The sequence below is a fragment of the Merops nubicus genome, unplaced genomic scaffold (assembly GCF_000691845.1).
Source record: "Merops nubicus isolate BGI_N331 unplaced genomic scaffold, ASM69184v1 scaffold29443, whole genome shotgun sequence".
NCBI lineage: Eukaryota > Metazoa > Chordata > Aves > Coraciiformes > Meropidae > Merops > Merops nubicus.
The window spans coordinates 1-22,763 of NW_008601605.1; the positions used below are offsets into that span (position 1 = coordinate 1).

A 22,763-nucleotide genomic window follows, 5' to 3' on the forward strand; every position below is an offset into this window, starting at 1 on the left:
GGAATCGCTGTTGGTGCTGCTATGGTTGGTAAATTTGCATCCCTCTGCTTCTGATTTAAAAACGCAAAATAAACTGTTTCTGTGTAAAAGCATACTAACGTATATTGTAATACGCTGACAGGCGGGGCTGAGACCCGTGTGCGAGTTCATGACGTTCAACTTCTCCATGCAAGCGATCGACCAGGTGATAAACTCGGCGGCCAAGACCTGCTACATGTCGTCGGGCTCCATCGGCGTGCCCATCGTCTTCCGCGGCCCCAACGGCGCCTCGGCCGGCGTGGCCGCCCAGCACTCCCAGTGCTTCGCCGCCTGGTACGGCCACTGCCCCGGCCTCAAAGTCGTCAGCCCCTGGAGCTCAGAGGATGCCAAAGGCCTGCTGAAAGCCTCCATCCGGGATGACAATCCGGGTGAGCGCAGGCGGGTCGCGGCAACGCCTAGCACTCCGTCCTGAAAAGAATGTTTTCCCCTCCTGCTCCATTTGAAACAACAGCAAAAAAAAGGTGGTTCACCACTGAAACACTGAAGGTTGCTTTACTGCAGCTTTAGGCTACTCCCAAAGGCACTGAAGTATTTATTCTTTTCCTAACAGCCACTTGCCTTGCTAGCACTGTGATTTTGTGCTGTTGCCAGCTACGTGTCTTTAGGGCTAGTTTGGTAACAATTCGGAAACTCAGAAACATTTATGAATCTATTGTAAAGGGGTTAAAAAGAAAGAATATGTGTCAGGAGGAGTTCCTGCATATACAGTGGTGACGTAACTCATTTTTACAGATAATGAAATTCAGGTGATAAGTTCAGAACGTTTTAAACTAAAAGCAGAGCAATTTTGTCATTATTTTTCACGAGCACGCATGCATAATAACCTTTCTAAAACTAGCAATTCTACTATCATGTCCCAAAAGTTAAATACCTGATCTCATTTAAGACTAACTGTAGATAATTTAAATAATTCATCATTGAAATAGACTGATTTTTTATAAAGAAATTTTTAATTATTGCTCACGCACACACACTCAAGTCTTTGTTGCCTGGATGGGCTTCAGTGTCTTGAGCTAGTGTGCTGCAGTACCTTTAATCACCAGTGCAGTTCTCTGCCTGCAGATGTACCTGTTAACACAAGTATGTTCTCTTCTAGTTGTGATGCTGGAAAATGAATTACTCTATGGTGTTCCCTTTGAAATGTCTGAACAGGCACAGTCAAAGGATTTCATTGTTCCCATTGGAAAAGCTAAAGTAGAAAAGCAAGGTAAGCTGAAAATCCTGTTTGTTTCCTTATTCACTGAACTGCTTAGGGACTTTTTTCAAGCTCTTCAGAACACTGTTGGCTTGGGGCACAGGACAGTGTTTCAAATGTTAAAATGTTATTTTATCCAGTAGTAAACTTTTTTGTTTCGTGGCCCATATAGGAAAAAATCTCCTACTTCTCTGCATATCATCTAAAACTGTACCCTTGTAAAGGACTTGTTCAGTAGTATAGAGATGGAGCAGGTGATGGCTGAAAAATGGTTTTCCTCACCTTCGTAGGTAACTTTTGTCAAAAATGCAAAGAGAGATCACTGCAGTATTTCAGTCCACTTGTTCATAATTTATCACTGCATGATATGGCTGTTTGAAAAGGATAATCTGAAAGCTAGATTAAATCTTTTTTCAGTTCCCTGTATTATAGGATAAAGTCTCTGTCTTAGCATAGTCCTGCTACCACTCCATGCTGTGTAAGTATAGAGCATTTAACATTTCAAATACTTAAACTCACAAGAGAATCCTAACATTACCTTGAAAGGTGCCTGAGGTCTAGAAAAAAAACTTTAAATCTTAAGGGTTTTCTTCTTTAACACTTGTTTGTGTTCTAGGAACTCATGTTACATTAGTGGCACACTCCAGACCCGTGGGACACTGTTTGGAAGCAGCTGCTGTACTTGCCAAAGAAGGTGTAGAGTGTGAGGTGGGTGCGGTCTCTGTTGCTTTTCTATTTCCCTGAAGATGGGGGGAAAAAAAAAAAAGCAGAGGGTCTTCTCATTCAGGCTCTGCAAAACTTCAGTGTGTTAACCACAGGCTTCTTGTAATTGTAAATACCTGAGCAGCACGTGCATTTTTTTCCCCTAGGTTATCAATCTGCGAACCATTCGACCGATGGACATCGAAACCGTGGAGGGCAGCGTCATGAAGACAAACCATCTCGTAACTGTGGAAGGAGGTTGGCCCCAGTTTGGAGTAGGAGCTGAAATCTGTGCCAGGATCATGGAAGGTATTGAGTTTTGCAGTGATCATGTTGATCTCATTCTCTTGTCTAAATTCTGATGAGTTCTTGATAGAGGCAGATGAAGGCAAAGCTAGGGGGCTGTGTCTGAGGAGCTTGAGCCTAGCTGTCCTGCTCCAGAGATACTCGCACGGTGGATCCAACTCATCTTCCACTGCGAGTAACTCTTATCCCAGGATTTGACTGTGTGAGCAGCAGGATGGAAACTTCTTGACTAAACCATAGGGTATGGAGACAAACAAGCAGGAACAGCTTCCTCTGGAATACTAAGAGCTACAGGAACAAAACTGTTTAAATAGATTGAGATTCAGAAATTGAATTGAGAGAAGGCCATAGCGCCTGGCAACCTGACGGCTGTCTTTGTTCCAGGACCTGCCTTTAACTACCTGGACGCCCCCGCTGTGCGTGTCACCGGTGCAGATGTTCCTATGCCTTACGCCAAAATTTTAGAAGATAACTGCCTACCTCAAGTGAAGGATATAATATTTGCAGTGAAGAAAACTTTGAACATCTGAGTTGTAAATACACGTTTTAAAGTCCTGCTTTACAGCGTATTAATCGTTTAAGGCAAGTTGTACGCACAACTTTTGGTGTATAGTTACATGAACTTTTGTACAGTGGGTAAAGTATAGTAACCTCCCAGAGTATTTATATGGGGTTACCCTCTAAGCTACACTTCATATAAGCAACGTGGTAATGCTTCTTTGTTCAACAGTACAGGTGGGTTAGTGCTACTGTATGTGGAGACATCCCATTTTAAATTCAGAGCGAGGGAAAAATCCTCCATTTCTGTTTGGCTTGTAATGCCCAGACAAGCTGTTACAGCAGCTGTAGTGGTGGCTGGTGAAGAACTGCAGTGAGCAGGAGGAGGCCTGAGACCAGCCCTGGAAAGCTGCACAGCCCTCTAGGAGCCCGTGGTTGCACGGCTTATTGAAGGTCAAAGGCTCAAAGCAGAGTGGGTGATGCTTTGCTTACCTGGTGAACTGAGAAGTGCAACTGTCTGCCCAAAGCAGCTTTGGAAGCCTGCGGGATGAGTTTAGTTTGAAGAGCACTCTGTTCATGCAGGAAAGCTTCTGCACAAGAGCTTAAATAAGATCCTGATCCACTTCAGGCTGTGGTGGGAAACTACCTAATTTTTCTTTACTAGCTGCCACATACAGTGATATAAAAAAGCCTTCCCCAGATGTTTTGCCTTTATGTTTTTGTTTGTTCTTTGTTAAGCTCATCACATGGGCTAACCATAGCATGGTCAAACTATAGTTCTTACAGTGCAAAATAAGTTACTTTGTTCAGACACGAGCCCGAGTCTGAAGCAGCAGTTGTTGTGTAGATGGTATTTGAAGAGCTGGGACCCAGTCACAGCAGCCTTTCAGCAGATCACCTCATACAGGCTGCAGCTGAGGGGCTGCTCCTGGCAGGCAGGGAGAGCTCCTCTCCACTTCCTCCAGCAGCTCCTGGTATGGAGCAAGGGCTGTGGGTAGGGGCCTGTGCAGCTTGGCTGGTCAGCAGCCCAGGCTGGCAGCCTTCCCACTGTGCTGCTGGAGCAGAGACACCTCTGAGCAGACAGAGGAGCTCGGGTCCTGTTTCAGCCAAGGGCCAGGAATACCTGTCAGGGTTCTCCTTCACCAGAAGCCCTGTCTGGTTCTTAGGAGGTCTGGCTTGCAGGTGCAGTCCTAGCTGAATACACCCACCACCACGCTGCTGGAGGAATTCCATTAACATTTTAATAAAAACAACTGAGTATCACAGGTTACATGAAACTTTGTACAGACAGTCTCTGCATAGTAACAAACACTGATGTACTTGAATTTATAAAATGGATTATCTATAATCCTTTAAAGTGCAATTTGTTTAAGGTTTTAAATCAAAAAGGATCTTTCAATAAAGTTTAATCTGTAGAATTAACTTGAAGTAACTTTGCATTTAACTAAATCAACAATAACATCCCCGTGCCCTATTAACTCAGTTAAAAAAACACTTTTCCTTACGAGTTTCAGGTAGGATGTCCAGTTGAACAAGTTTAATGAGACAGCATTTTTACTCCACCAGCAAGTGGAGGGGATGAGATTTAATTCTCCAGTTCCCTCCCCTGTGCAGTATGCTTTGAGGGGCAGGGAGCTGGATTATTTCAAACAAAACTTGCTGATTCAACACAGCAAGAATTAAGATGAGTTACATGTGCATGGAAGAGAGCTGAAAAACCGAGTAGACTAAAACTACATTCCTGTAATTTGGAAAAAAAAAAAAGCATTAATTCACCGTGATCATGGTCATTCCTATTTTCAGATTTTTATTCAGTTATATAGACGTTGCTGTACCCCTGAAACAAGAGAACAAAGTTCTTGAAACCAAGTAAAGAACGGAGGACGTATGGCAGCATGGCAGCGCAGTTCAGAGGGGGCAGTGCTGCTGCTCAGGGGAAGCTGGAACGGGCAAACGGAGCTAGAGCGTGATGAGCCACCATGTGCTGGTGGGCCAGGCGTGGCCAGGAGGGTCTGCTCCCTGGGCAGCACAGGACAGGGAGGGGGAACTCGACCCTGGTGCGACCAGGGGCCTCAGCTGATCCTGGGAGCGCTGTGGTCGCACGTCTGTGTTTTCTTCAGAGTTCCTTTCTGAAAGTTCTGAATAGAGCTGAGCAAGGCTCCGCGGCTCGCGCTGACCGGGGGCTGCGGGCTCGGCGGCGTTGGCACCTCTGTGCTGGGAGGAGGAGGAGCTGCTGGTGGCAGGGGCGGCGGTGGCGGTGCTGGGGGTATCGACGAGGCTCCTGTTGAGTTGAGGAGAAAAGGTGTACTTTATGTCAGGGAGGTCCTCCCACAGAGGACTGCAAAGATTAGCTGGACTTTGTTAGTCCTGCACTAGTCAGGCCATTTCTCAAATGCCAGTGGATTGTGAAGAACAGAATGGATGAAAAATGCCAAAGTGTCCAAATCCCTCTATCTGCAGGTGAGTCGTGTCATCTGAGACACCTGAAATGAAGCCTGAAGCTACTCAGTACCTGGGCATGCAAAACATGACTCGAATGTGACCTTGCACTGAGGGACATGGAGGTCACTTAGCAGGACTTCCCAGCTTCAGCTTCCCTTGTTTGTCCCCTGGGAAGCTCTTTTGGTCATAAATGAGAACAAAGACTGGAAGCAAATCTTTCTGCCTGTTCTTCCATGGCTAACTTCACACTCCGACGAAAGACCACATCGCTGTAGTATTGGTGATGACTGCTCGGTCAGATTTTACTCCATTTTTAAAGTACTAACTGCAGAAGAGTTTCTGGAAATATTTTACACTTCCACAGCACTATCAGACTTTCTCCAAACATGTTGTAACAAGCGCTTGTTTCACAGGCTGAATGAGTCACAACCATCTGCCACTCACACCACTTGCCTGCCTTTCCTGTTCCCATCAGTCACCTTTGCACTCTGGCCCTTGCTTTCTACCCTGGTGACATCCATCTCATGCTGCCCATCCTGCCTCAGCCTTGTCATCCTGACTCCTGGGAAGCCAGGGCCTGCCGTGGTGTGTGCGGGCTGCTAGCCCAGCAGTGAGGGCCTGTGTGGAGCTGCTTCCTGGCAGCTCAGATCCAGGCAGGTGGCCTTACCTGCCCCAAACATCTCTCCCAAACACCCTGAGCTTGTGCAGCTCCGCACTGCTCTCTACACAAGTAGAATCAAAGATGCAGGCAGGAGTAAGAGCAAAGGGCTTCAGAGGTGAACCCTGACCGTTCCACAAGTCATCCACATGAAAGTGGCACTTGCAGCCCATCACCAGCTGTTTGGGAAATGATGGGCCTGTCTTGTCTCATCTCATACATTTTGGAACAAGTAGCGGCATAATGATGAATATCTTAAAACCATTCAACGGTGACTTTTAACTCCATCATCAAGCTGGAACATAAGAAGTTCCACAGAACCATAAGGAAAACTTTTTCACTGTGAGGGTTACAGAGTACTGGAACAGGCTGCTCAGAAGGGTTGTGGAGTCTCCTCTGGAGACATTTAAAATCCCCCTGGACACGTGCCTGTATGACCTGCTCTAGGTGGTCCTGCTCTGGCAGAGGGTTGGACTAGATGATCTTTTGAAGTCCCTTCCAACCTTTTATGTTCTGTGATCATCTAGATGATGAGTTATTCCATAGTAAGACTAGAGACAAATGGCACCTTGTAGTCTAACTTGCCTCCAGTAGCTCTGATCTACACAGAGGAACACACGGATTAGTGGAAGAACTGGAATACTAAAGAACAATAACAGGAGTGCAACCAAGAGGCTATGGTTACTGGAGTAGAACTGCTTGCTGTGAAGTAAACAAATACCACGCAGTTAAAGGACATTGTGCCACACCAACTGGAGGCGTTTGATGAGGGATAAAGCTCAGCTACAGAAAACAAAAAGCAGGCAAAGTTCTCTGTACTCCACTTCTCTCTCAATTCCTCATTAACACTTGCTAACAAGTAACAGGAAAAAAGTAACAGCTGTAATTTCAAAAAGCAGTTCTACTAGATGAACATGGTAATTTGAAGGTCTCTCATTTTCTATTTGTGCCAGTCTTTGCAGAGATTTTTCCCATATGAGAGCAAGCTCAAAACGTGGAGCATTCACACAAAGCATCCAATTTTGCCAGTGTACATTAATACATGATGCAACTGTAGCACTTCCAGCTCTTCAGAAGAAATTGTCATTGACATGAAAATCTGTGACAATAAAACGTGGAAGTACATATTGTGCCCATATTCACTCTCCTCCCTTCCAGAGGAAATACTGAAATCTAGTAGAAAGATCAGAGATCAACTGAAAGAATTTAACATTCCTGTTGCATGGGGATCAACTCCTCTCTTAAATAATCAGTACATCACACAACGTTAGCACAAACTGAAATAAACTGCATATTGGTGCCTTGGGGCCATCAAACTCATCAAATCTTTTTTCCCACTAGCCAAAGATGAAAGTCATTTTATTATTAGAAATACTAGGAAACCACCCCCTAGATTAGAGTCCTCCTGTTTCTCATGTGTGTACAGACTGCCATCAAAACAAAACTTGACACTTTGCCAAAAGAAGGACAAGACCAGGAACAGTTCAAGTAACCACTTTTGTGGTTGAAGTGGTCAGAAGAACTGGCATACCAACACTATAATCAAATTGATCAGATGAACTCCTGGAAAAGAGCCAAGACCAGCTAATCATAAATTAAACGGCTTGAAAGAGATGCAACAATTCCAGAGAAGACAGACAAGACTTATGGGTAGAACTGCAAGCTGAGGTTGAAGAGGCTGTGCAAGTAGTTTTACAAGATGCAGCATGGAACAGCCATGAAAAGAGCAGCCAGGACTCTGTATGGAATGTAAATGCAACAGCAATGTATGCAGTGAAATATGTACACAATTGACAGAGAGGAGGGCTAAAAAGCCACAAAGTGCTTGGATCACAAAGTATCATTAGGCCAAGATTCCACCTGTCGTATTTGTATTTGGGTCTAGTTGGTTTACAATGGGAATAGAAAAGACAGGGAATGAGGGGGAGAGGCCACCTTCCTTCCTGGAAAATAGTTAAATTCCTCACGACTCACTGCTATTGAAACTGAGTTGCTGACAACATCATACAATTAAACTGTTGGGAGACTGATTACAGATAATGATAGCCTTACACCTGAGCTCTGCCTTAAAACATAAATACACACAGGTTTTAGAATGGTGTCTGACTAGCTATGAGCATTACATGTTGAACCCATTAAGAGCACGATTCTGAGAATCTTAAAATCCATTCGAGTTAGTCTATCAAAACCAAACTGTCCTTCCCTTCTTGACATGAGCAGTGAAAAAGATGTCTTAGTTCACCCTGCTGTACTCTGATGCAGTTACATCTACAGATTTAATTGTTCAGCACAACAGTAAAATGATTTTTCTAGTAAATACAGGAAAATATTTGAGACAAGTGCTCAGGTATCACTAGGCCTTTCCAATACATATGTTGGAAGAACACACACTTTACTCATTCATGCAGTTGTAAGAATAAAACATTCAAACAAGAACTTACCAAGGGTTTTTTACAGGGACATTTTTGTTAAAAGAGTGTGTTAAAAGGAATAGGAAGTAAATCAGATGCTGTAAACTTGATGCCTGAATTGAAACAAAAACTTAATTATGAATTTAAAGTGACAGCAATTGTGCAAACAGCATTAAAAACTTGGCTGAGAAAGGGGTGCAAACAAAGAAAATCATTTTAGTGATAGAGTTTTTAAAGATGCTGTATTTCATTAAAATAATCCATAAGGATGTTCAGATCTTTTTCTTCTATTCCCTCCCAATACTAAGGAAGTTCAAGATTTGCATTCAACTCTCCCGTACAGAAACAGAGCATCTTTAAAGAGATAAATCAGCATTAGCTTACTTTTCTGAAAATTCACGTTCAAAATGATGCATGCTCTATTGAAGACAGCAGAGAAAGAGAGAGGACACAAGTTAATCATCTGGTTCTCGTGTCAAAGTAAGAAAAACAGATACCATTAGCTGAAAAGTTAGTATAAAAATCAATACATTCTTATTCACAGACAAAAAGGATAGCAGATTGACCATTTTATATTACATATACAACATATATTGATCAATTCTGCATAACAAACCACAACTTTCTATGCTAAAAGCATTATTATACTTGATGAACAAATACAACACACATGCTTTCAGTTGCACATGCCATAATTCAAGCTTTACAGGATTAAAGTGTATTTAGAGAGATTTAGCAAGAGATCTGCAGAAGGATTAGCCATAGAAAACAAAATCCGTTCAGTTCAAGGAACTCTTCCTGTTGTATTAACACTTGTACTGCACAGGTTGGAGACACTCAAGGAGAGCACTTACTAAAGCATTCAAATTGTCTTACAGAAAGGTGAAGGGCAGAAAAGATGCACCACATGGGTGTCTATGAAACATATGTCGTACGGAAGGATTCAGAACAACTGGCACAGAAAAGACAGCTAAAGTTAAGTACAACTCTTTCACTTTATTCCTGCAGGGAAGCAAAAACGGCATCTTCCAAACTTCCCTCTATTGTGAAAGAGTTCGCAGGTATTTTATGGGCTTCTCGTATTCAGAGAAGGTGCAGTGACATTCTAAGCACCCCATACCACTGTGGTCTGCATCCCTTCTGATCCCAGCCACAGCTCATTGCAGCAAAATAAAATAACTGATTTTCAAGGAAGTAAAGAATTGTGCAAGTGGAAAAAAAAAAAAAAAAAAATCAATCATTCAAGGGAGAAAGTCAAAAACATGGGAAGTTACATTAGAATCACTTGCCACAGTCTAAACAGTGGATTTCAAAAGACATTATTTATCCATATATCTGCAACAAAACCAGCTCAGAACATTCTAGTCGATGAGACAATCCCATGAGAACCTACATCTGCAGCAGACACCTTTCCTCTCAGAGCAGGTCAGTCCTACAGCTGCAGCTGCCCTCAGGAAGGCAGCCGAAGCCAGCCACTGCTTCATCTCTTACTGTGTTTTGCATTGACTTCACCGAGCACCGCTGCAAGCTGAGTCTTTTGTTCACAAAGCACCTCTCAACCTGTGAGAAAACCTCTGAATGAGATTCCTTCCCCAGGGCACATCAGCCTGGAGCCCATTCCCCTGCAGCTGGTGTCGCTGGCTCTGCACATCTCCACACACTACATTGATTTGGTTGGTTACAAGGCGGGACAGGGGCAAGAGCTTCTGTTGGGCACACCTGTCCATCCATGTTAGCCTTCATTTTGGCATGGCATCATATCAGTAAGATGCTTTGAGATGCCACAATTCTAACACAACCAGAAAGACAGACTGAAAGCCTCATTCCCCTTTTGAGAGTCATCTCACCACGTTGATACGCACAAGCAATTTTGGTTTAGAGGTAAATATCCTTAGTAATTACAAGGAAATTGGAAGAAAGAGATACAAGCTATGGATGCATCACCTGTCACAAAGTCCTACCATGGGACCAATGAGTCTTTTGAGTCAGTAATAGACTAACTTGCTTAGAATAGCTAAAACTACAGCATGGCTGGTGGAAAAAAAAAAAAAAGGCCAGCTTTCTCTTAGAACTAGTACCTGAGGTCTTTTCTGTGAATTCTACTCACAGAAACATCTGTGAAATGGTGACACTTGGCTTTGATCCTTTTGAAGGGGTGGAAAGGCATGGGCACACTAATGCACTTCCCCGTGTGAATGCAGGTAGGGCACATGCACCGTGTCAAACGGGCTGATCGCCACAAGTTGTCAGGAGCACGCTGGAAGCCAGGTGACTGATGCACTATGACAATGTGGCTTGAACAACACAGCCAAGTTCTGAGCCCAAACTTGAGCCATTTTTAGCCATTTGAACCATGTCCACACACGTTTATGTGGGGATGCCTGCATCAAGTGCTCAGAACTTGAAAGAGCCTTCAGCCAAGTTCCAACAGGTTCAAGTTAAAACGTAAGTAAAAGGTAGTTTTATTGCAGGAAAAAAAAAAAGTTTTCTAAACATCTGTGCATTTTGGAAACCTAAGATTTTCTTTTGCAATTTTCAGCTACTTCCTTATTAACACATACAGAATTTGAAATAAACCCTCCAGCTACAAGTCAGTACATCCAGAGAGCAGCACTGGTATCGTGCAACACAGCAGCAGTAATTACTTTGTTTAGATTAACTTAGTTAACTTAGAGAAGTTAGTTCATAAAAATATATGCTTGACCATACCTTCAGCTTGAAGGAGAAATGACTAATCTGAATTTCAGCATGACTGATTTGAATTACATCACACAGACTGCATTGTCCTTTGAGAGACCATCCACAGCAAAGACAATTTGATTGCACCGCTTTAGTTAACGAGGTGTGCTGTGTAGGAAGTTCTCAGGACTAGAAATCCCATGGCATGAGTCACCATAACATTTGGCAATGCTATGGACTGTTTCCCCTCTAGAAATGCATTCCATTAACACTTTCTCCTGTTAGTGTTTGCCAATGCTCCCCTCCTAATCTTTCAGGCTGAAGCGCATCTACTATTACCCAATATTCAGATTTGTAATCAAATTTCATGAGCATTTCTGTTGCCCACTCAAGCAGATTCTTCACCACTTCCCACCACCTGTCTTAAACATCATGAAAACTGTCTGCACAGCTACCCAGCAAAATGGAAAACAGAACTGGCCAAAAATAATAAAGATATTATTTTTAACACAAATCAGTCTCTGCCTTGTTTCTACCAGTTCTACTGGTGTTATCAACAGGCTGTAGCAGAACTGGGGAGAGGTATGCAGCCTAAGTCAATGAATTTGTCACACCCAAAATTCCTGAAACTACATCACAGTAGTACAGGTGTAAAGAGACAATACACGGAAACAACAAGGGCTCAACAAACAGTATTTCAGAGTCAACAGACCATTACCATCATAACAAATGCATACGGCAACATGGGGCCTTGAAAGTAACAATGTTGGTAGGACTGGAGTAAGAGAGGCTTTGAAGCACGCACTTGAACTCTATGGGTAAATCATTATTATGTATACCTCAAGAAAGGTTCTTAAATTAAAAAGAACCATATTAAAATGTTCTCTATGGTCCTCAAAAGAGGCTACATGCTCAGGCTGACAGATGATAAATGTCATCTCTGTGTTCCATCCTTGAAAACCTTGGGAATAACATCCACGGCTGAGGGGCTGGAGTTTTGGGGGGAGGAGGCAGGTTTAAAAAAAAAAAAAAAAAGACAAACTAATGAACTAATGATTTGTGAACTTACCTGCTGTAGAGGGCGGAGTGGGTGATGATGGAGATGTTAATGGGGAACTCGCCCCAGAGCCTGCTAAATAAAACAACAGTCTAGTAACTAAAGCTGTGACATTAACATGCAAGCCAGTCAGACAAGACAGACTGCGGGAAACAGGCCAACTTTATTGACCAACCATCCACTCCTGCTTCCACTGGAATCTTGGTAGGATTCCCATTCACAGGAACAGTGTCACTCAGACTCGATCTGAACAGACAGGCTTTACAGTACACAGTATCAGAGGTGGTCCAAACACATAAGAAGTGCACTCAACAGTATTCCTCAATGGGAAACACTTCTTTCCTGTTGCTTAGGCTGTTGGATTTCAGCGTCCAAATTCTGTTCTCCTTAAGAGTTGTGCCACTGCATGGATGGCACCCCATTTCTCCTTCTAAGAGATGATTTTCAGTCAGGTGCTATACTCCACAAGTTACTCCAATATCTGACTAGTCTACAATAGGTTGCTTTTGGACATATTTTAGCCAAGTCAGTCAACTCTGTTAAACTGTGCAGTAATAACAACTTTTCCTTTAAAAACCTATCAAAGGCTCTATTGTTTTAGAATTTGGCACTGAAGCAGCACTTAAACAGATAATTTTCTTCATTCATCTTAACACCTTACTACAGACCACAAATCACCACAGAGCTTCTTCCTGAAGGCTGCATTACCAAATGGCCCAAATAACAGACATCATTATTATTCCACTCAAATATCAAACAGAATGAAGAGAGAGTTATTTATTTATTTATTTTTAGGAATGGGCCACAGAAGAGAGGATACTTTGCTTTAAATTAGGCAGCTGAAAATCTAATATTGCCAATATTTTTAAGCCTTCATTTTATCTGTTACTAAGTACACAAACCAGCGGTGTCAGGCTTTGGTAGCCCAATGTGTAAAGTGGTGGTGACCCTCAATCTTTTAAGCCAGAAAATGACAGCAACAAAACCTCTGACAGAGCAGTGTAGAAGCAAGCTTTTCTCTCTGTAGTTACCTGAGTTATTTGAGTTGCTGTACTTTGCTGAATGTTCTTCCCCACTTTCATAGGCAGAGCGTTTTGACTTCTTTAAAATGGAACAGAAGAAACAGAAGATGGGAATGAACAATCCTTATCTTGAAAAGTGATTAAACAGACACACAGGTTTGTTACATCCATCCACTGTATCACACAAGGCTTATCAATGCCCAGCATCCCTCTTCCCCACACCCAAGATGTGCTGCTATGATGACAACAGGAGCAAGGCTGTTCTGTGCTCAGATATCTCCAGGCAAGCAACAGGGGCAACTCTAACCACAATGGAAAGGCAGAAAACTGACCCACCAAAAAAAGAAGAGAAACACAGAACAGTGTGTTGCAGGAGCAGACTAAAAAAGGCTCGAATACCCTCAGCAGGAAGCAGCACAGGTTGTCACCTGTGTATGACACATTAACCAAGATTATTTTCATGCAGCAACCCCAAACAGGTTAAACCAATATGCAAGTTAGCTACTACTGCAACTTCAAACTTAAGAAGTTTATTACTTAGCTACAGAATTGAAAACAAGGACGTAGTACAGAAAAACACTGAACAGAATAGAGCAGTGCACCTGTGGCTGTGCATGCTAAACATTCAAAAAAACCACACATCTTCTGTGTGAACAAACCAGTTAAAGATTCCTTACTTTTCGGGCTAAGATCTTCCTTTTCTTTTTTTCTTCTTCAGAGCCATGATGAGACTGAGCTCTTGTCAGCCTTCTGTGCTGGTGGATCTTCAAAAATGAAGGGAAAACCAGAAAAAGACTCTGTTAAGATCTTAAACGTTCACAGACAAAATCTGTGTTTCAGGTACAAGAAAAAACACTTAAGTCATTTTGCATGTTTATTTTTCTTTTTTTTTTTTTTAATTTTATTTTTTATCTTTACCATTGCTTGTAAAGGATGGAGCCTCATACTGCAGTTAAAATGACCCTTCAACTTAGGAGCCACTGCCTGTGATGCAGCGTCACTTAAAACACTGAAATGCCATCCAGTGAACAGCTGTTCTACAACTCCTCATACTGCATTTTTGGGAAAACAGAACTGCTGAAGAAAGCCTTTGTTACTCAAAATCGCTTTTGAGTAAAAACTCAGTTTTCCCATTTAAAAGTGGTAAGAGGAACTAGCATGTCTGTAGGAAATATAGTAAAGAAATGCAGATATTACCAATTTCTGTTCTTCTGTTAATCGCTTTTCTATGCATTCCTTGGAGGTTTTCAATGCCTCTTTTAGCTTAGTGGGAATCTAATACAGAATAGAGAAAAAAATCATAGCACAATATGGGATAAAGCACAACTTCACTGCTCAAAACTCACCATTCATCTGATCATGTTGCTCACCTAAAGCCTCAAGTTCTGACACGATGCCCTTAGTGAAGGAGAAGACTCTAGATGCACATTTTCCCCTCCAAACCCAGCTACACATCTAACAGCAGGGACAAAAAACTGCCAAACTTGGTGCACCAAAATCCCGAAGAAGAGATACTCTAATGACAGGGACTGCTCTTTGATACTCCAGTCACATCCCCAAACTGCCATGAGGCTGACAACACAAGACACAGGGCACATGCTCTCCACAAGTGCTCTGGGGCAGGTCCCCCATGGGAGCAGATGTGGCTTCCCAGAAGTCCCAGCTCTGCAGTGATGGAGCTGGCAACAACGTACTGATGGTCTCACCTAGCAAAATCAGTTTCTACAGGTTTTAGCAATTTGTTTCTTCTCACTGCAGGGGACCCACAGTACTTAGCAGCCTCTCAGATAGAGCTCCATCGTCAGTCATGCAAATGAGCTCCAGGACAGGAACGGCCTTAAACACCCATGAGTCACTTGTGGCACCCTTCTGATCAGTGACATAACACTCTTAGGTACAAGTCAACAAAGGAATACGAATACTGATGGCAACTGCTGTAAAAACAAATACACTCAGCTCTCCTCTACCCTATCTGTCAATTAATGGATAGCTACCCAAAACCCAACACTTCCACAAACATCAGCAAATCACTGTTCAACTCTACCTTAAACTGTGGTTTCTCAGAGTTTGTTAGCAGGACGTCACTGAATAATCTGTGAGTGGATGAAAAAGAAAATGAGAGATTAGCAGCATCCAGCCCTCAGAATGCAGCCAGTGGCAGAGTGAGCAAGACTGAAATATTTGGAAGCTGACAGAACATCTACAATTACTAAAGGTAGAGAAGGGTTCCCCCAGAAAAGAATGCCTTTTAAGGAAAATGATATGGATTCTTTAATGACAAAACATTACCAGGGACTTCATTTAAAATTTTGCCTAGACAAAATCGTTGCTGTTTTCAGGAAGAGAGCACAACTATTGTTTTAGCATTAACAAGAACCATGTGAAAGATCAATGAGTGAATATAACCATTTGGAAAGGTCTGCATTCTTGTCTGTACTCTGGCAAAGGCAACTAAAGCAAGTATTCTAATATTTTTGCTCTCCCTTGTATGGTATTAGCAGCAACAGCAGAAATGATTAATCCTTTTCCATACAAAACAGACACTAGAGGGCAATGGTAGTCTGAAAATAAACTGGTTAGTCCATTTCAAGATATTTTGCTCTGGAGAATATACTAGAAAACTGTCCCAGAAAGAGATCTCAGCCCTGGCTCTGAGATAAATATACCAGAGATCTTTTATTGACAGTGTAAAATTCCCCATGGAAAGCTGTCATAGGCCTATACTAGATAAAACAAATTCAAGTCTAGAATCAAGTTTATAAGAATAGTATTCCATGAAAAATTCAGAAATAAAGCAATGTTAAAAGACTTTTTAGAAAACCCAAGAAAGTTCACCCTTGTTTACAAGGCATTTTTTCTGACCTTGCCAAGTCAAGCAAGCTCATTATAGCTTATATGGCTAAAATAAATAATAAAGCTTAATAACTATTTAAATTACATTAATTGCTTTAAATTACATTAATTGCATTGCATGTCTACATAGACACTTTTGTGATGAGTACTGGTATGAGGAGAATGCAGTAAAATATCACAGAGTGTATCATACTATCCTATATATCAGACACAGCTGGGCAAGGATTGTTTGTTCAACACCTTTTTAAGACCCGTATATTCCTCTATTCACAGAGTTTTCTTATAGTATTTCTCCCCTGCTTACATTCTTCTCACTACCTCCCACCTCCTTGAAGAAGGGAGGAGTAGAAGGAACTGAAGGCTGAGACAAGCCTGCAGTGGCTCTTCCCAAGCAGGAATCTTGGAGCATGCTCTAAATGTATTGCAGGCTTTACGCTGCGAGATCAGACCACATTTAAGGATGGGCAATCTGTAATTTCTAAGTTTGGGACTCTGGAACCCCATATTAAGAATAAAAACATAAAAGAGCCTCCCACCAGGAACTGTAGCTCTACGCTCAGCACACTGGTGACATGTTGCAGCACAGCGACAGCAATTTCCCTGGTGATATTGACTCCTAATTGCAGGCAGGGTGGCACTGCAGACAGGTATGATGATCTCCACCTCAGTCATGCACTGACACTGCTCCCTTTCTGCATCCCAGTCTTGCCCCATACCTGCCCTTACCACCTCACTGCATCACCAGGAGGACAGCCTGTAAGGAAATTTATTCTGTCTATGCTTTGGAGAATTGCTAAACCAGCCCTGCAAGAAACCAGCCAGAACTTCTACACACCATTTCATGCCCAGACCTAGTCTAAATGTCACTGCTGAGCAAAGCAAGAGATCTATTTAGCTGCTTGTAAGTAAACCAATGGCAAAATCTACTGAAGTAGGTCTGAAGAGGACATGCAAAGAGACTTCTTATTGTAAAGGCTTTAAAACAACCTGCATATGATCTTAGTCATGCTTGCACTGCTTTAATAGCTGGATCAGTTTAAACCACAGTGCCATGCTAAATAAAATGCATTCATAACACACCAAGAGACAAAGAAATGTGAGTATGATAGGTGCTCATTTAACAAGGGATGGGTTCTATAAACCCTATCAATTTTAAAGCTTCATTTGGGATCCATTATACACCCCTCAGAACAATGGGCAAACCTTTTTAAAGGGGAACAAGAGCAAGAAGATTCTTCCTCCTAACATAATTAAAAACATAGCTACGAGTATAAAACCAGTAAGACAAGACTTACGGCATCTGTAAGAGCCGTGCAGCAGTTGGCATCCCATTCTTCATAGCTTCACAGGTCAGAATGGATTCCAACACAGACACTACCACAGAAAATAAGAATGAAAACATTTTTGCACAGCAGGATAGCAAATGATTTAGAATGAACTTCTGGCATTGCTGTGTGATGTTCCCCTAAGTATTGCTTCAACTAAACAGTGCTGAAGCTGTGTGGCATGTGGTTTTTATTATAATGTTACTTTTACACATGCAAACTTTTTAAGAATGTTAGACACAAAGTGGGGGAATCCAAACATCTGTGTACTGATTACACACTGCTTTATCGTTCAGTTTAAAAAGAATAAAAGTTTTATTTATATGTTACATATACTTCAGGAAGAACACATTTTCTATTTTTTTAAATTCCTAACTAATTCTTTCCAGTCACAGGCTGCAAATAACACAGCACTTCAGCTTAGGTAAAAGGTAGGAGTAGCCAGGGAGCAGACATTTTCTGGATTGTATACTAACCAACAAACACCGACGGTGCAGGGGGGAAGCTGTCTACTGGAACTGTATCTGGGGGTCTTCCATATGTCATTTCATACAGTAAGTGTCCAAAGCAATATACATCAACACTTTCTAAAGTCTGTGGAGGAACACAAAAAATGAAAATGCAGCTTGCTAGAACTAATCAGTTCTCGACAACTGATGTGAAAATGTGTGACAGGCCATTAAAGAAAAAGAGTGGTCTTGCATTTGAAGATAGAAAAGAGGAACCATTAAGACAATTCCTAACCACAACCATTTCCCTGCATAACTTTAGCTCAGAAAAAATTCTCTTGCCTCAAGCTAAAGAAGCTACTGCTGTCTTTCTGTACATGATGATACAAAGAGGATGGCAGTATGTTCTGTAAAAACATGTAAAGTAGTAAAATCTTTCCATCTACAGCAGTTTAGAGAGCCATACATTGATATAAATCACCACCAACCATATTTTCCTAGCTAAGGCAAATAGCAAAGAATGAGATTCATAATATGACCACTTTACAGTCACTTTACAGGGAGGTAGAAAAAAAAAGACAGTAAAAATGCATACCAAACAAACCTAGGAGGGTCTCTTTCACTCCTCCATAGGTCTGTACAAGCTGTGCACACGTGCTAAGCTCCCAGACAGCATATTTCCAAGATCTTTGAATCATGTTTAAGCAGAAATGGCTCCTTACTGGAAAAGGCTGGGTACTAGCAGCCTTGGACTAACCATGAACTTTTGATTGTTTCATTGACAACACTGTAGAACTTGTTTAGCAAGGTCAGCAAGTAGCTGTCTCATGATGCTGTACGGAATTTATTACAATGGCTACTTAAAAGGCAGGGCAAGCTGCTGGCTAAAAGACTATCACTGCAACAAGGCAAATTTGGTTTTATATTTTTGTAGGAAGATAATATTTTGCTTTGCAAGGCAGCAGTTAAAAGACACCCTTCAAACGAATAAAACCATTTTTTAATAGCTTGACATCTGCAAGCATCTAATAATTTTTCACAGTATCCACCAAAGAGAAGGCTGAATACTATGTCCAGCTATAAGATCAACTAATAAGCTATGCTCATTGTACAGGTATACAAGTGAAAAAACGTGGTAGACAATATGCACATTCCTATGAAATACAAGACCAGGGTGGAAGGAGATGTTAAAACAACTGCAGTTTACCTTGTGCCAGCACTGCTCTCATGAAAACATTCACATGCACTCCCCTCCTACCTGCTTAATTTTGGCCTCAGCCTCATTCCAGCGTGCTGCAACAAAAGTTCTGTGCAGCCAGACAGTGATTTAGAGGAAGCAGAAAAAGGATTTGATGCATAAAAGCTCAGATTTAAGAAAGAGGATTGAGAGACTTTTTTCTTCCCATTCTACTCAGCTCTCTACAAACAGCAGTTTAGGATAAAGGGATACATAAGAATCAGCAGAATTAATTGTCTGAATCTTACATTAATTTTCCGAAACTGTGAGAAGTATGATCGATAAAATGATGGAAGTCCCAACAAGGAATTTTCTAGATCCAGTAACTTGCAGGTGTCCCCATCCAACATCACATTGGCAGAGTGAAGATGGCCGTAAGGAAATCCTTTCTCATGCAAGAATTTTAATGTCTGAAAAAAATCCAATACAGTCCTGTCAGGAGATGCTCTGATGATCTCAAGATCTTAAATGCTCCAATACTAAAGCAGATACATAATAAATGAGGCCTCCATTTGGAATGCTTGCTCAACTTGATCTTCTAACTACATCATCTTTGCCTGACTGTTCATTTCCATTTCACTGGTAACACTTCTAACGAAACAAACATTTGATGCTGATCCTCAAAGCAGGCTTAAAAATACCTCCTGAAGAGAACTGGAAACTAAAATTCATAATTCTACTGAATATTATACTTTGAATAAAAATTAAAAAAAAAAAAAAAAAAAAAAAAAAAAACGAATTTATGACACATGTTCTGCAGGCTCTGTATTACTTCTCTCCCTTTTTCCCCACAAGGGAAAAAATACATCTCTCCCACTTAAGCTCCACACACACCAACTGCCTTTATTTTATTTTTTTTTTTTTTTTTGTCAGAAATGGCCTCACACAGATATCTAAATTCATCTCCCAGCAGCTAATCTTAATTTACATTTAGCTTTGAAATCTGCTGCTGAAATAAAGCTTGTGTGCACAAAAGTTTGTCTATATTTTTTCTAGTTAAACCTATTGGCTTAAAAAAAAAAAAAAAAAAGCTGGTAAATATAGAGAAAAATATACCTCTAATATTTGCCTTCCGTATGTTTTTATTTGCTGAAGTTCAAGACCTTGAATTTTTTTAGGATTGCAATACTTTTTCAGGAATGGGTCTTTTGGCTTTGCCTTTAAAAGAAAAACACACATTAAGTATTATGCACAGAAAAGCCAGTAACTGTCTTAGTTTCCTTAGCAATAGATGGTAAACAGTTTTATAAAAGGCAGACTAAGGTCATTCCAGCAAACGTTCTACCATTTATGTTGGGGGCATGGACGAGATATTACCTTATAAATAAGGTCCTTTAGTGTCCCTTTTTCACTGAATGGTCTAATAACCAGCGCTGAAGACTCATTGGCTGTGGCAAAAGTGATTTTGTAAATATAGGGATGCTGCCAAAAGAAGAAATTGTAGGTAAGTTTTAGATAACAGATTCTGTAATTCATTTTTGCTCAATTCACAAGTAAGAAAAGATCTGTCTGAACTGTATAGCTAAAGTAATAAAGTGGATTTTGGCAGTGAGATTTGTTCAATTTATTCAATCTTAACCTGGAGTAAATGCAAAGAAAACTTCATAAGGACATTGTTCAATTTTTACATAAATTAAAAAAAAAAAATAAAAAATCTACTATCTTAGCAAAACAGACCAGCAGCTTAGATAAATGAAGAATCCAGCCCAACTTCCACTTATACATGAGGAGCTGTACTGCAGGTTTAAGTCACGCTAAGCTAATAAAATCATTCACTGCTTTATACAACAATGGCACAGAAGGGAACTCAGCATTGATAGCTGTCATAACAGTTTTATGCCTTCAGAAATTATTATAGCAACTTTCTGCAAATCTGTGAAACCAGATGAGACAGCATAGTTGGAAATAAATTGTACATGCAACACATACATGAATTGAAATTGCTAGCTAGAAAAAGACCCCTTGTTCATGTCTTATTTTAATATATCAGTTTCAGTCTGGTTTGAGGGCTGAGAATCTAAGGATTTCAACCTCTTCTGCTTTGTGTATCTGCTGAGTTCCAAGAGTGCACAGAGGTTTACCAGTTTAAGCATCATCCTTTTCACCCTGTCACTCATATGCTTAACATCCTTAAAAAGAAACTCCTTTTGGAGTCATATGCCATTTTGTCAGACAGAGACACTTACTGGATTTATAACACAGCATTGCACAGGAGCTTGAATTGTACACCCTCCATTGTACCTCTACTAAGATAGCCCTGTCAAGTTCAAAGAACTGAAAAAATAATGACACTCATTCCACTGCCTTATCCACTGCTGCCTGAGAATATCCCCAGCACATGGGCTAACAATTACTCCCAGACAGCACTATCCTAACAACCTAAAAGTGTTGAGGAGCTGAAATAAGAGTCTGTGATCTTGCAGTACTGCACAAAAGGAAAAAAATACAATTAACCACAACTCTGAATCTCCTGTAATAATCCTGCAGGATTATTATTTGTGCTGAGAGCATGTTACCACATGTGTGGGAAATGTAATTAAAGCACAAGCATGTCTTTAAATGAAAGCAACTCTAAAATTACAAACTGTGTCTACTAGGCTACATGTGCTTTTGCAAGATCACTCCTTGACAAGCACAATTAAAAAGTATTCAAGTAATACTCACAGAACAGGAAGAAAGAAGTTTCACAGCATACTGTAAGTCTTTGTCAGACAAGTATTTATCAGGGCCAAGATCAGCCTGGAAATAAATAGGAAAAGAATGGCATCATAATAGATGTTGCATTCCATGAACAAAATGTGATCTACATTCTGCTCACAAATTAAGAAAGGTACTTGCAGGTACATTTTGAAAAGCAAGAAAGGAAATTACACATAGAGAATGAAGCTTGAAGAGGCTGAACAAGGCCACGGTTTTACAATGCAAAGCATCAGACCATAGATGAGTATCATTGCCTCCTTTCTCCCTCATATCTGATGTGCATTACTACTACTGAATGAACTCTGCCAACCCCAAACTTGTACATTGTGAACTGATAATGCTTAAACCTGCACCTTCTTCATCTACAGCAAAACCACCTTCCCTCCTACTGCAGACTGCTCGCCAGTGAAGTCTCACAGAGAGCTATGCTCATATAATTATGAGGGCAGCACATAGCAACACAGGAGCATAAGCAAGTGTTTAGTAACAACAGATTGTCTGGTGTCAATACAAATCTACCTTAAAGGAGCAATTCATGCCTCTCTCACCTATCAGTTTGTCAGCACAACTAAAGATCTGAGTAAGAAAACCTACCACTTTAAAAAGGGTCATCTTCTTCTTTTCAGTGAGCAATTTTATAGTCCAGTCAACATCTAAATCATTACAACTAAAGAAACCTGAGGGGCAGGAAGGGGAACAAATGACCAGGCACAAACTTGCAAACCAGATTTGCCCCAGAGGAAAGAAATACAAGAAGTTCCCACACTACACATCCAACTAAGGGCTCTTTCAAAGCCTGAGCCCTTAAGTTTATCTCTCTGTCACTCACGCATGGCAGTCAATATAAATGAAATAAGCCAGGTTCATTAAGAAAGACTTGAGTATGAGATGAAAACATATATACCCAGCTTAACACTAGCCGTTCCTTTGGTTGATTCTTAATCTTCATTAAGAAATATTTCTTACGTATTCTCCAACCTACAAAAAAAAGAGTCAGCAGCAGCTTTAATTAAACACTACTAAATCACACAGCTTACAGGCAGGACAAGGTCTGTAACCAAAGACAGTACTGTAATCTTAGGACAACTTGTATCACTGGAAAAAATCTGACCAGTTTTCATGCATACATCCTCCTCTTACCTATATCTTTTAACGGTTCTACCACTTCCCACTTTGGCTCTGATCGGAAG

At 41.0% G+C, this 22,763-nt stretch overlaps 2 protein-coding genes across 2 annotated transcripts in view; one reads left to right on the plus strand and one right to left on the minus strand.

Annotated features, from left to right (window-relative positions):
- Positions 1-6: 6 nt before the first annotated feature.
- Positions 7-3,021, plus strand: PDHB (pyruvate dehydrogenase (lipoamide) beta; the record flags this gene model as incomplete). Its single annotated transcript, XM_008938045.1, has 6 exons — positions 7-24; positions 122-407; positions 1,136-1,246; positions 1,851-1,942; positions 2,104-2,245; positions 2,627-3,021. Coding segments are annotated over 6 exons (795 nt in total), but the record flags the coding sequence as incomplete, so codon positions are not given.
- Positions 3,022-8,437: 5,416 nt separating this feature from the next.
- The window catches only part of PXK (PX domain containing serine/threonine kinase), a 21,787-nt gene continuing 7,461 nt past the window's right edge, over positions 8,438-22,763 (minus strand). The window contains 14 exon segments of the mRNA XM_008938046.1: positions 8,438-8,670; positions 12,000-12,062; positions 13,019-13,088; positions 13,687-13,773; positions 14,207-14,284; positions 15,054-15,102; positions 17,158-17,236; positions 17,664-17,781; positions 19,122-19,283; positions 19,930-20,031; positions 20,191-20,295; positions 21,538-21,612; positions 22,478-22,551; positions 22,714-22,763. The exon segment at positions 22,714-22,763 is cut by the window's right edge and continues 14 nt beyond it. Of these exon segments, the coding sequence (XP_008936294.1) occupies positions 8,654-8,670; positions 12,000-12,062; positions 13,019-13,088; positions 13,687-13,773; positions 14,207-14,284; positions 15,054-15,102; positions 17,158-17,236; positions 17,664-17,781; positions 19,122-19,283; positions 19,930-20,031; positions 20,191-20,295; positions 21,538-21,612; positions 22,478-22,551; positions 22,714-22,763 (1,129 nt within the window). The 3' untranslated portion in view covers positions 8,438-8,653.